Raw genomic sequence first — 14,612 nt, forward strand, 5'->3', positions numbered from 1 at the left:
ATGACAACAATGGACCAATACCATTATGTGAAGGACCAGGATGGTAGTACGCTCTGGATCAGTGGTAACTGCTTGTGTCTGAGTTGGTAATGTCTTTGTTTTGACTTCTGATTTATGAAATTATATTTGTCTGTCAGAGACTCCACCCACCCCCCGGTTGGCTGTCTCTAGGTTCAGACGCTGGTTATTTCCTGCTGTGACAGCCGTGATCCTGTTGACTGTGATCATAATCCTGGGAGCTAGCAGTAAGTATGCATGTGTATTCTTGTTAATGCCATATGTGGGGACTACTGCTTTTGGGTCACTAGTAAGGCCCAACTTTTGTGAGCTTCACAAACAGTCATGTATCATGTGGTTTGTGGCTTTGATGCCTAATGACAGAAAACACGGACCTCTGAAGCGCACTTCAGCATGCTGGTGCAAATAGTTACAACATGAAAAGTCCTGCAAGATTCAGACTTATTTTCCAAATCTAATAATAACACAATAATATACTATACGTTTGGTTTACAGCTGCTAGAAATGAAAAAACAGACCACTGTGACTGCACATAAAGCTAACAGAAATGTAGTCACAGTAATACTTAGCTAAAGCTAACTCTCAGACTTTATCTTGTGGAAGACTTGAAGAAAAATTTGGTCCAACATGACAGCCAATAAGTGATGATGGTTAAAACTGTTTTCCACGTTTGCAGTTTAGGGCTGCAATTATCAGTTATATTGTCATTTATTTTCATTCCACTTTATTGTGTTGTGTTATATTGAACACATTTACTTTATTTTATTTTATTTATTTATTATTTTTTGTATATTATTGTTGTGCATTTAGATTTTACTTGACATTTATATTTATAACTTTTCTTGATAGAGCAAAAATTTAAAAAAAAAACATTACCTTTTTAGTACTTTGAGATTTTTTTCCCTTAATGTTAAAATTGTTTTTCAGTAACAAAATTTTCCAGCATTTTGGGTGAGTACATGTTATGTTGTGTTATGTTATGTTGTGTGTTATGTGTTATGTTAACATATTATGTTATGCGCACTCTGTTAAATTTCTTTGTGTTTTTGTTGTCTGCTTGTTCAGACATAAAGGTGTCAAAACACCTGTGGTCTTTGGAGCAGAGACTTTCCAACCAGAAGGACGTCTTCCAGTCGCTGCATTCCTCAGTGCCTCAGGTTCAAGGTAACACACCTATTAGCTATGATAAAATATTAAAAGTAGGTTACCCTCCTGCTCTGATGGCTCCCTAGTGATTCTGAGCACATAGCCCACACAAATATTTGTTTTATGTTAAATGTTGGCAATAGTTTTCTGCGGAGCTGTGAGGCCCAGGGTTCACTTCATAGCAGTAAATACAAAAGACATCATTTGATGGTAGTAAATGTCTTAACCCTTTCATGCCCCTCTATCATGTTGATACAGAGGTATGGATTTTTCAGAATGTTCAATAAGTATTCCACTTTTAGTCAAAGGAGCTTGCAAAGAAAAGCGTCTGGACTTCTTTAAGTTGCTTGAAGACGTTTCACCTCTCATCCGAGAAGCTTCTTCAATTCTAAGGTCAAATGGTGGAGAGTCCCAGATATAAACCTAGTGGGAGTTTCCCCCCACAGAGGGACAAAAGGACCCCCTGATGATCCTCTAATCGCCTGAGCCAAGGTGTGAAACTGGGCGTGGGTCCCAATCAGCTAGAGTTTCGGGTGTGTTCATTGTGAAACCTGGCCCCACCTTATCATGTGATTTCCTGAGATCAGATGGCCCAGGATGTGAGTGGGCGTTAAGGCGTCTGGGAAGGGATCTCAAAACTGGATTATAGATGGCAGAGAGTTGGTGTCGTAAACCCCCGCCTCTGTTCAAAGATGGTCGCTCACAGTGGACATAGATACTTCTTTCACTCCTCTTTCAAACCATCTGTCCTCTCTGTCCAAAATGTGAACATTGGCATCCTCGAAAGAGTGTCCTTTATCCTTAAGATGCAGATGGACTGCTGAGTCTTGTCCCGTGTAGGTGGCTCTTCTGTGTTGTGCCATGCGCTTGTGAAGTGGCTGTTTGGTCTCTCCAATGTAGAGGTCTGGGCATTCCTCGCTGCACTGTACAGCATACACCACGTTGTTAAGTTTGTGTTTTGGCGTTTTGTCTTTCGGGTGAACCAGTTTCTGTCTGAGTGTGTTGCTGGGTCTGAAATGCACCGGGATGTCATGCTTGGAGAAAACTCTCCTGAGTTTCTCTGATACACCGGCTACATAGGGGATGACAATGTTGTTGCGTCTGTCCTTCTTATCCTCCCTCGCTGGTGTCTGGTCTTCTTTTCTGTGCCTCTTAGCTGACTTTAAGAACGCCCATTTAGGATAGCCGCACGTTTTGAGTGCTTCCTTTACATGTGTGTGTTCCTTCTTTTTTCCTTCAGGCTTAGAGGGAACATGTTCTGCCCGGTGGTGTAGGGTCCTAATTACTCCAAGTTTATGTTCCAAAGGGTGACCTTAGAACTGAAGAAGCTTCTCGGATGAGAGGTGAAACGTCTTCAAGCAACTTAAAGAAGTCCAGACGCTTTTCTTTGCAAGCTCCTTTGACTACGCTGACCTGGATGACTGAGAACCTTCACAGACCTATTCCACTTTTAAAATCATTTTCTGTCAGTTTTTATTTCACGGTTCAGACTTTGCAGGGTTGAACACGATGGTTTTTTTTTTATTTGTTTGTTTGTTTTTGTTCAGACGTAAACACGTCAAATCGTCTATCGTTTGTGGAGCAGAGAGTTTTCAACCTGATTGATGTCATCCAATTACTGAATGACTCACTGAAGCATATTCAAGGTAACAACATGTATGTATGTATGTATGATCAGAGCAAATTTGACAACACATGAAAACATAAAACTAGTAACACTAGGAAATGAGGAGCACTGAACTAAGAATGATAGAAACCAGATAAACCAGAGAAACTTGCAGCACTTTGGGTGGTTGCAGCACACAACAACAGACAGAGGGAAACACAGGGCTTAAATACACAAGGGACCAACGAGGGAACACGAAACAGGAGGGAAACACAGCTGGGACTAATCTGAGATAATGAGATGGGAAGGAAGCAAAACTGAATGAACTGAAATTTTCAAAGTAAAACAGGAAACATGAGACCTTCACAAAGACTCAAACTTAACACTGTGACATGGGCTGTATCCCAATTCAGGTTCTGCAGCCTTAAAGTACGCAGTCTCAACGATCCTCAAGGGCCGCGTACTTAAAGACCGCTAAGGCCGGAAGTGCGAGGCTTGTGAAATGGGACGGTCTAGCCTCCGTTGCGCTGCCCAGGTTGCCTAGCAACCATGATACTAACAGCTGGAAACGTGTCATACAGCTTTGTTTGACAGAAATGAAGGAGAAAATCTTTTGTTCATTTGTTTGTTTCTTTCTACATGAGCTTTGATCATTCTCTGTAAGATTAAGCTCAGCTATTGAATGGTGTATATTTTAAAGTAAAGGCTTTAAAACCAAGTTAGTACAAACGTCACTAATGTCACATAACTTTGCCGACATGTGGCCAACAGTAATGTTTTAATGTTCTTCGTTATTAAACATTTGCACATAAATAAGTGACATAATATTCAGTACTTTTAAAAGTTTACTCTTCAGGCGCCCCTCATGTCATGGTCCTGGGTCGTGCGACCCAGTGTTTTGTGTTTAACCTAATTTTGATGATTATCGTTTATGGTTTGTTTAGGTTCACTAGGTAGTCCAGCCAGTTGTATATATTAAGTCTCCCTTGCCCTTCGTGTGTTTATGTCTGTGTGTCTTGTATTGTCAAGGTCATGCTGTCAGTTATGTCATCTCCCCTGTACTACGTCTCCCCGGGTCATGTGTCATGTCTAATCTGCATGTTTCCTGTTTTACTTTGAAAGCCTGTATTCACTGTCAGTGTATTCAGTTTCACTCCTCCTGTCCTGTCGTTAGGTTCATGTGTGTCAGCTGTGTTCCCATGTGTGGCCACTTCCCCTGATCATCCCTCATGTGTATTTAGTCTCTGTGTTTCATACAGTCTGTGTTGCGTCGTCTGTGTTCCCACCCCCTGTGTTCCGTATCTCCAGCCATAGCCTTTCCATAGTTTATATCCAGTTTAGGTTTCTGTTGAGTTATACTCTTATGCTGCCCTCACACTGTAAAAAAAAAACTGTAGATTTTACGGTAAAACGCTGGCAGCTGTGGTTGCCAGAAATCTACCGTAAAATTACGGGTGGAACATTTTCTTGTTTAACGGTAAGAAGGTATTGTTATTGTTTATTTTACGGTTAAAAATAGTGCTAGGGTCAATATTTTACCGTAGAAGAAAATGTTTTAACTTGAAGAAAAAATAATGTTTTTCCCTAGAATTAACATGAAAATAACACATAAAATAAAGTTTGTGCCAGAAAACACAACATTCTTTCCCTGTAAAATTAACTATCTAAATATAGAAAAAATACAATTTTATTCTGTAACAGTGTTTAGACTAGAGTGCTTTTAAGTGTTCTACTCTTTAAGTTTAATACACAAACCATGATTTTATTTAAATTACTAAATGTAACACAAAAATATCCACCTTAAATTTCCAAAAAAGTATTTTATTTAACATCTTTGATGCTTTGAACATCAAACATTTACATTTTTACTCAACAAATCACAAATAGTTACTAGTTATCTCCATGACAGTAACAGTGAGGAATCACAGAATTCTTACAAGTTCTGTTCAAACTGTGCAAAACCAGTGCTGTAAGTTGAGCACACATTATACTTCACATTACCTTTAGCAGACAATTCAGACACCTTTAAGTGTTTTGGTGCTGTTCTCACTACATAAATGTCAGTACACATAGAATCTTGACTTTTTAAATTATCCAAATACAAATATAGAGAATTAAACATTTTTTCTATAATTGGAAGAAATTACAGGAACAAGTTTACACCCACATATTTTGCACACAGAACTGAGCAGTAAAGCTGAAAATGTACATCTTAAAACTGCATCAGGTAACAAACAAAAACTTTAAACTTGTTTTGAGAACTTCAACTGCAAATTTTTGGATAACTACAAAATGCCAGCAATGTACTGTACATGCAGCATACTTTTACACTATTGTAATCCAAGAAACAAAATCACCACATTTTTACCAGATACATTTTTCAGATATAAAACAGTGAATCAAAAGTAGAACATGTACTTTTACAAATTGTGTCTAGTAAAACTTCACATTGTTAAAAACTTCCCACTCACAATCAGAAATGTAACAATTGTTTCAAAAACATAACATCTGTAGAGTATGTAACATGGTATACCTTTATCACTTCGTCTCAAACAAGAGGGGTAGGACTAGATCCACTCATGGTCAGCAATGTCTGAGATGAGAGTGAGGACTCTGGGATTGACTGAGAACACTTTTTTCTTCTTGGATTCAACCTTGGTGCCTCTCTCAGGATTTATGGAAAAGAAACACCTTCATGAAAAAAGGGCAAGAGAGATTGAGGAAATTAACAACCTGAGGTGGGATATCAAATGGCCAAGTTTGAAAAGCACAAAAATAAATCCATAATAAAATAAATTTTACCGTTGAAGGAACTCCAGTGTTGATCGTAGTTCCACAGGGTAGTGTATGTTAAAGCAGTAGTAACTGCCAAACATTAGGCAGATAGCAGAGGTGAAGGTTGTGATGCGGTCGTTGACAGTCTTCTTGTCAATGCTCAACATGAATGGCTCAGCAGCGAAGCAGGAGGAACCTGAGAATTAAAACAACAACAACAAATTAAAAACTTTAATAACAAGAGCTTTAATGTCAGTCATATATACAAATACAGAGATACTTGTTACATGGATCATAGGATGAGTTATGTTACTAGTTGAACTTATATGGTTGTGTTATCCAGTGTATTAGTGTGGAAGCAACAGAACATGAAACTAAACAAGCCAAGAGTACAAGAACGTGGCAGTTACAACAGAAAAAAAAAGTTGAATTTTGCACTTTTGGCTTACCGCAAACAATGATGACGGGTGTTGGTGGCACTTTCTCCATCTGAACATCTTCTGCAAGGCTTGTCATCTCAACGCAGTGGAACAGAAGCTCTCCCTTCTCGTCAAAATGAGCCAGTAAAAGAAACATCATCTCAATGACTTCTTGCAAGCAACCACTGGACTGCCCTCTTTCAGTCTGAAGTTTGAGAACAGCATTCAGGACTTGCTTGTGCTTTTGTGCATCAACATATTTGAGGAACTTTAACAGACGTGCACCCTTTTTGTCCACATTGGCAAGGAAGGTCTCCATCAGATTCACACCAGTCAGTTCTTGGAAATGTGCGGTCATACCAACTTCATTGAAGAGAAAGGGCCATTCCTGGCATAGTTTCTGGATGCTTGCCCCTTTGTTGATGTCTTTACGCTGCGTGTAATAGGTGCACTTGACTAGTTCTTTCACAACCTCTGTACTGTAGTTATTCTTTTTAAACAGCTTCTTCATTTCTTCTTTTTTTTCAAGCTGACTCTCCACAGTCTCAGAGAGTGGCAAATGCTTTGGCTCCCAGCTAATTCAGCCATATGTGTCTTGAACCCTTGCTTTTTGTTCAGCTGGTATTTCATCTGTGTCGTTGTCGTCATCTGATATTGCTTTGCGTTTTTTTACCTTTGGTGTGTCAGGTCGCTTGACATTTTCAACTCTTGCCTGAAGTTGCTTTACAAGAGAATGATATCCAGGTCCAATAACATCACCATCAATCACATCTTGAAGAGACTTGGGATACTTGGCCACCATCCTTTTTGCTATCTCTGTAGTATTGTGTTTGGTTGGATTCTTACAAGTCTTCATCATTTCAGAGACCACAATCCTTATCATTTCTCGTCTTTGTCTTGCGCTTGGTCTTTTCTGTCTTTCCAAGTTCTGCACCAACTCCTCAGGGAGCCTCTGCCATGGTATCTCAAATCTCTCTACCCAGTTTGGTAGTAATGGTGTACAGATTCCTGAAAGTGATGAAGTAGTGGTGGATGATGTTGGTGAAGAAGAAATTGAAGGTGGAGAAAGAAGGACATCCACTGGAGAGGAATGTACAGCGATTGGTGTCGAAGTGCCAGAGACTTTAAAAGTACATAAAAAAAGAGATATGAAAGCATTAGATCATGTTTTCTGTTATGTTAAATTCTGCACTGCATAGATACATTTTGAGATATTAAGGTTACACAGCGTGGTCAAAACTTAATAATGCAATTTGTCTGATAGATTGCATTTCGAAACTCAAAGTGTATTAAATTTCCCCACAAAGCATCCAAGTTTTATTTACACAGAAAGCATGGTTAAATAATGATGGCCACATCAGACTCAGGAACACTCATATTCTAAGTATTTCCAACTTCAACAGCCCTCTGTGCGTTTGGTGTGGTGACAAGGTTTTACACTTACCATTTTGGGTCCAGGCAGCCACTAGTCTTCTAGCTTGTATGGGCTTGAGCACTGGCAGCAGGTCATTTTCTGTAATGTACTTTAAATCATCTGTGGTTTCGGCACCAAGTGTTGTCAAAGTATCTTCTACTGACTTGAGAAGTTGATCAGGAAGGTCCGGAAGCACTCCTGCTATTGCATCCCCTATGTTCTTTAAGATAAGCACCTGCGATTCAGCCATATCTGTTAAGACACACATACAAAGAGTTTGGCTCTGGCCCATGATGTCATATCAAGGCATTCAGTCTGACAAGACGCTGTGCTTCAGTGGAACAATCTGGTGTCCGTTTTTCACGTAAGATGATAACGGCCACAAGTCAATCAGTTCACTGATGAGTCTGCACTCTAATCTCCCAGTGTCATTTTTTACAGAGTACATGTGGTAGTAAGAAAGAAATTCTGCATCATAAACTCTCATGAGAAAATGAAGAGCAGACTCATCTTTAATAAGAATGAGGAGAAGTTCACCAAACTCCATTGACTGATCAAACTTAGTGACAATAAAGTGACCCTTTCTGTAATTCAGCCCATTATACTGAACAGCAACTGGAATCTTTGTATTGCTTTCAGTAAAGCTAAAATGTAGGACTGCGTCTTTAACTTGCTCACTGTAAAGCTCTGAGTAAAATGGTGAGCAATCTTTTATTTGCAATGCTGGAGGACTCACTGACCCAGCAGAAAGGATGGCCTGAAACATCTGATGTCTCTCTGAAAGAGTCAAGCACAGATTTTTGAAATTTTTCAGATGCCTTCCACATCTTTTGAAGTAACTGTGTTTGCTCTCAAAGCGCATTGTCCAAAGCCTGATGAGAGGGCCAAATTTTAGGATCAGCCCTGGATAATGTCGTAAGTAATGGTGTTTAGGTCTTAAGTTGATATTAGGAAACAGCACCTTTCTGGTTTCCAAATACTCTTGGATGAGAGCATCCAGATAAGTAACCTGAGCCTTGGAAATTTGCTGAGCACAAATTAGGTCAACAATGTCCTTAAGCTGCAACGTTAAGATAAGATAAGATAACCTTTATTAGTCCCACACGTGGGAAATTTGTTAATTTTTATTTAAAAAATAAACGAAGAAAAACGACCAGAACTAGCACAAAACGGTAGAACATGGTTGCAGAGTCTAATTACTGATACGTTAGTTATAAAAAATTACGAGAAGAAAAGATAAGAAAGAAAGAAACTCAGAATGAGCAGAGCTGCTGTAACAGGCTGCCGCACACGGGGGGCGCCGGAGTGTGTGAGTGTGTTAACTGCCACACATCATCTTGAGAGTTCTGCACTCTGTCTCCAATTATGAGAGGTAAAAGTCTCAAGAAGTTCCAATTTTGAACAGCTTGTCCACCAAGTTTCAATGTTTTTGGACTGACCTCACAAGGTTTGGATGAAGCATCTGTTTCTTTGTATTTAAATTGCTTGATGCGCCTGTTCAGAATTGGGTAAGTGAACCATTTATTTGTGTTGATGAAGTACTTGAGGTAAAGAGCAAGATCGTATGAGAGGACACCCTCAAAGATGTCATGACCGAGACATGGGGGCATGCCAGGTGTGCAAACATCAAAGCTTTGTAAAGAATTAAATACAGACCTGAACTTTATCCCCTGAACTTCTGACACGTCTTCTCTTTCTAGTTGTTCAGTGGCAGATCTATACGTTTCTGGGGTCCGCTGAGGTCCACACACTGCTGGATCAGCACCCTGAAATTCAGTTCGAGTTAACAGACAATATCTGCATAAGTACACTGATGAACTGAAATTTTCTGTAAAACCCCCAATACAATGAGAGCCCAGGTTGTCTCCAGCAATGCAGTAGAGCGCTCCTTTCACTACAGTTTTGTCTGCCATTGTTATCCCATTCTCCTCTAGTACCTTCAAATCAGTCAGGAGTTCTGAAAAAACATTTTCATGGCCAAATTCTTTGAAATCCTTCTCCCTACACAGTAAGACAAGCTGCATATGATCAGTATTTGACCGGGCATGGGGGGGGGATGTTGAGTAGAGAGAAGTACACAGCCAAAACCTTGTGCTTCTTTTTGTCAGAACCAAGTGGGTTCACTACTTCAAATGCATCCTGGTATAGAACCAGCTTGAGGCAATGTGGATTTTCCTGAAAAAATTTGTTTGACACAAACACGTTACCATCACAACAGTCGCTGAGAACATCTGGTCTTGAAACATTATTAGGATCCACTGATATGAGACCTTGCCAAAAACTTGATTCCAGCATACCCTTCAAAGTATTTAGCAGAGGAACATAATAGGCAAATCTCTCCATCCTGTTCTCGTCCCTGCCCAAAAACACTTTTCTGGGTTCAACATACTTGAACACATCTTTAAAGCACTGAACTCTTGAATAAGCAGTTCTCATGGGCCCTGTGTGACAAGCTGAGAACAAGTCAGATTGTTTTACTGTGTCACAGATTTTTACAATGTCTTCATCTGAAACTGACATATCTTTTAGAAGTGACCTTAGTCTATTCAATGTATACATCTGTCCCAATTCATGTATATTTTGTATTTCTTCAACAATGGTTTGAATGGTAGATGCTGGCAGAAGATGCTGTCCCTGTAGTTTAATGTAAAACATACATACATTTCTGAGATACAGGTCACTGAAATTAGACCCATCCATACCAGGGTCTTCTATATCTGATACACTGGCACCTTCCTGCATGGTGGCACTTGTAGATGGACTCTCTGACTGAGTATCTTTGTTTAAACCACAAATCACATTTTCCAAATGTTTGTGTTTTCTAGACATATGGGAGGTAAATGTAGATTTTACAGAGAACTCACTTTGGCATCCTCTCACTGGACAAGTTACATGCCGTCCCTCTTCTATGTGTTCCTTTAAGTGAGCAATCAAAGCTTTAGTTCCCTCACATTGGCATTCACAAAGTGAGACAGTGCAATTCAAACCCATTAAGGTAGCATTCTGAGAAACAGTTGCGGTACCAGTGTGGTGGCGGTAGAAGTGAGACTTTAAAGCAGCATATCCAGAAAACACCTGCTTACAACTTACTTCAACACATTTAAAAATACACCGGGGTTCATTACGATGCAGTCTGCAATGCAAAACATAAGCTTTCACGGACTGAACCGATTCTCCACATATGCTGCAAAAATACATAGTCAATATGACACAGCTGCAAGGCTAGCTAACTTAAAGCTTCAGCCGGATGTCAAACAAGGCGGGAAAATCCAGGCCGCATTTAGACAAAGCATTGTCTAAATGCAAATATAGCTATACTAATTAGACGGTTTCCATTAATACACCCGTCTCCAAAACACATCTCAACGCGCACTGCTGGTTTTGCAAGGCTCTTTTCAGCCTAATGTAGCTAACGCTAATGCTAGAAACGAGCTAAAGCTAACGTAAATTTATCATTTGCGCCTTCACTGCCTGCAACACAATGCTGTCGATAAATAAACCAAGTTGGATTATTTTCTTACCGTAGTAACTGAAGACGAGCTGTGGCAGACGTTAAATTAAAAAAATGAGAAACAAGTCGACGAAAATGAAGATAGCGTGATGCCGTAGTAGTCCAAAGCAAAACTTGTGTGGAGCTGTACAGACGTTATCTGCGGCGGAGCCTGATGCAGTGCGCTGATTGGTCCATTTGAAATCAGGCGCCTTGATGTGAAACGGTGCTCTAAACTTCAGGGGAAAATGCCTAGTTTTGGGAGGAGGTGCTTTTAAAATCTTTTTTCTTCATATGATAATTAACTATGAATAAATAGAACAGACAACAGATTATTATTTTAATACTTATGGGATTATATGAATTTACTCAATAATATAGTATGTCTATCATTAGCTGTAGGTCTCTCCAGTTGTTGTTAGCTTTTACATTTTAAACTCATGGTTTATTGAGTTCAACAGAATGTAGATTTAACAGCTACATCCCATATTCTTTACAAAAACTACATCCAAAAATTGCCCTAATACATTTCTAGTATAAAGATCTTGGGACATATGTACCTGTTATATTACAATTTGAGAAAGAATATGCTGTATTAAATGTGCTATGAATCAAGAATGGATTTAATGTAAAGTGCTTTGGGCTTCTTGAAAACCGCTATCTAATCCATTATTATTATTATGTGAAATTAATGCAAAAATCACAAAGTCATATTACAGCATGTATCCATTACCAGCACAACCATGCTTACATTCAGCAATTAAAACCTGTATTTTTTTTCAATAAATAAATGTAAAAAAAATTGTGTTTGCCTGTTCTAAACTTTATTGGAATCTTCCGTTAAAAAAACTATGCAAGAGTGATTTACAGTAGGTTTATGTATTTTTTTCAGAGAAAAAATGTACATATTACAGTTTTTCCACATTTCTTTATTTACGGCAATTTCACATCAAATCAACAGTTTTAAACTGTTTTATAGTTAACAGGTTTTTCCTGTCGTATTTTTACTGTCTTTCACTGTTAAATATACGGATCTTTTTTACAGTGCACTCTGGTTTGTTCCTTTTCATCAGTCATAATAAAAGGCTCGCTTTTGTTTAATCCACTCCTGTATCTTCGCTTGTGTTCGCACCTGGGTCCACCACACACATTTCCGCGCGGTCTGCCTCCGCAGATCATGACACCTCATCGTTTTTTTTCGGCAAAATTATCCACACCCACCGCCACGCTATGCATTCTGGGATATGTTGGGCCACGAAGTCTACACTGCCACAGCCTTAAAATTCAGGGAAATGAAGGACGCATTTCAGGGTCGCATTTCGAGCAGCCTTCGAATTGGGACAGCCTTCGGCGCGCCGCTGTGACGTAATCGGCCTTGAAATGCGGCCTTTAAGGCTGCAGACCCTGAATTGGGATACAGCCATGGAGACATGACTGACCAGCGGAACAGAGGGAACATGAAACACGGAGACAAAGTAACTAAATGTGGAACACGGGGAAGGCAACTAGAAACTAGCACCTAAAAGCAAAGGAGAGCCAAAAACATGAAAAACAATAAACCAAAGAATATAAGTTAAACCAGAATTACACAAACTGGTTCACAGACCAGACCTGTGAGGTTAAACTTAATGGGGGTTTTAAAATGTATTTTCTACTTTCTGCTTGTTCAGACACAGACACATCTAATCTTCTATTATCTGTGGAGCAGAGAGTTTCCAGCCTGACTGACACCACCCAATTACTGAGCGACTCACTGCGGCATACTGAAGGTAACACACCTATTAGTTAAACTTCACATTAGTATTCCTTCATTTGCTGTGGAAAAAAGGGAAAAGAAAACAAAGGAAAAAAACAAAATTCAATGGTGAGTAATTGGACAACAGTTTTCAGGGTACAGACGCCTCAAATTATGTAAAAGACTAAGTTGTGCAATTCATCCATCATAAGTTTAAGCTACTTTTTGTCATTATTTTAAAGAAGAACTTTCACCACTCTGGGGCTGTTAATTTTATTTATTTATTTATTTATTTTTATCAATGAGGATTTATCAATATGATTAATGTGCTCTTAATAACGCACCTAGTTAAATTATGAATATATTGACTTACTGTGTTATAAAACATTTATAATAACTTCTACTGGACCACCTTTCGGTACATAAAAACATACCATATTGCAAAGAATATGGCAGTGGTGTATGTCAGCTGTAGATTGGTGTTTGGACACGAAGTTATAGAAGTTGTTTCTTCAATTTTTTCGTGGCTCCAGTTAATTTGCATTGTTTTACACGTCGCAATTTCAAGTTTCATTCCAGTATCCATGCTGCTAAAGTGCTAACATGCTAAATGCTTTTGTTTACAGAAATGGCTAATGACCTTCATCAGCTAAAGCTTGCTGTTGGCAACAACAAGGATCAGCTGACCTCAGGTCTGTCTGTATTACTGCACTTTCTTCTGCTGGTGATAACTTCATACATCACTAACTGGTGTTTGTGTTCAGTGACCAAGACCCTGAAGAAGTTGTCGGTCATCGACTCTCTCAGTAAGAGTGTTGCTGCCATCAAATGTACCATCAAACTCATCCTCAACAACAGTACGTTCACTCATATTTGGCCATATCAGGAAAATGCACATCTGCACACTGCCCACATCTGTGTATCTGTCTGTATCAATCAGGTTCAGATGCAGGAGACTGTTGTCCTGTGGGTTGGACTGGGTTTGAGTCCAGCTGTTACTTCTTCAGCAGTGAGTCTCAGTCCTGGAACGAGTCCAGAGACTGGTGTGAAACACAGCAAGCCCATTTGATCATTCTCCAAACTGACAAGCAGTGGGTAAGACAGTTCGTGGTAGTTTTAAGTGCCTGAGTTAAAGAAATGCAGACTTCTGTTTAGGTTGGTGAAGATGGTTCACCTCTGATTAGAGAAGCATATTCAGCGGAAAAAGATGAAGGGGACTCACATATTTAACCTTCTTGTAAAATACTATCACACGTTTCTTTATTGCTTTACTAAAAATCTACTCAACAGTTGCCCCAAAGCAAAAGTTAAGAACTACAAACTTTATTTACTATACACCCTTTGCTTTACACACACTCATGCTGCCCTGAGGATGAGACCTGCTGACCAAGCTATAAATCATCCTGAGTGATTTTCTTCAACAGCATTCTTTCTTTTTGTTTAGGACTTTGTGATCAATCAAACAATCCCTCAGTATTTCTGGGTCGGTTTGTCTGACTGGAGAACTGGGAGTTGGGAGTGGGTGGATCAGACACTGTACACTGTGGAGCGCAGGTCTGTCTCAGTCCACTCTTGTCTCAAAGCAAAACATGCACTAGTTTCAAAATGTTTTGCTTTTTATCAAGATTTGTTATATTACCTAATATATATTACCTACGTGTGTGTGTGTGTGTGTGTGTGTGTGTGTGTGTGTGTGTGTGTGTGTGTGTGTGTGTGTGTTTCAAGGCGGTGGAAACCTGGGCAGCCCGACAACTGGGCCCATCATGGTCATGGGCCTGGGAATGAAGACTGTGCTCACCTTCACAATGATGGACGCCTGAACGACCAGCACTGCTCCATCAAAGAACGCTTCATCTGTCAGAAAGACAACCTGAGAGTCTGAACACACCTGCAGGCCTGACTCCGCCCACTTCAGATTATAAGGAACCTCTCCAATTAAAGCACTGGATAGAAAAACAATTAATAAATACAACATAGCCTATTTAGAAACGCTCCACTTATCCAGTACA

General features: G+C 39.5%; 3 protein-coding genes across 3 annotated transcripts; 1 reads left to right on the top strand and 2 right to left on the bottom strand.

Annotated features, from left to right (window-relative positions):
• On the top strand, window positions 1-14,504 carry LOC146634958 (C-type lectin domain family 10 member A-like). Its single transcript, XM_085344127.1, has 10 exons — window positions 1-64; window positions 138-245; window positions 1,084-1,182; window positions 2,712-2,810; window positions 12,539-12,637; window positions 13,230-13,295; window positions 13,368-13,460; window positions 13,544-13,698; window positions 14,048-14,157; window positions 14,329-14,504. Exons 1-10 carry the CDS (start codon window positions 1-3, stop codon window positions 14,483-14,485), a joined length of 1,050 nt encoding a protein of 349 aa, XP_085200253.1. The 3' UTR covers window positions 14,486-14,504.
• On the bottom strand, window positions 5,338-6,594 carry LOC146634959 (uncharacterized). Its single transcript, XM_085344254.1, has 3 exons — window positions 5,995-6,594; window positions 5,573-5,741; window positions 5,338-5,461 (listed from the first exon to the last, which is right to left on the bottom strand). Exons 1-3 carry the CDS (start codon window positions 6,473-6,475, stop codon window positions 5,338-5,340), a joined length of 774 nt encoding a protein of 257 aa, XP_085200380.1. The 5' UTR covers window positions 6,476-6,594.
• Window positions 7,438-10,120, bottom strand: LOC146634960 (uncharacterized). Its single transcript, XM_085349804.1, is given in 4 exon segments — window positions 7,438-7,541; window positions 8,823-9,475; window positions 9,768-9,819; window positions 10,081-10,120. Coding segments are annotated over 4 exon segments (849 nt in total).
• Window positions 14,505-14,612: the final 108 nt, after the last annotated feature.

The sequence above is a fragment of the Diplotaxodon limnothrissa genome, linkage group LG3 (assembly GCF_057381915.1).
Source record: "Diplotaxodon limnothrissa isolate DT_005_m linkage group LG3, D_limnothrissa_male_GT1.1, whole genome shotgun sequence".
Classification (NCBI taxonomy): Eukaryota; Metazoa; Chordata; class Actinopteri; order Cichliformes; family Cichlidae; genus Diplotaxodon; species Diplotaxodon limnothrissa.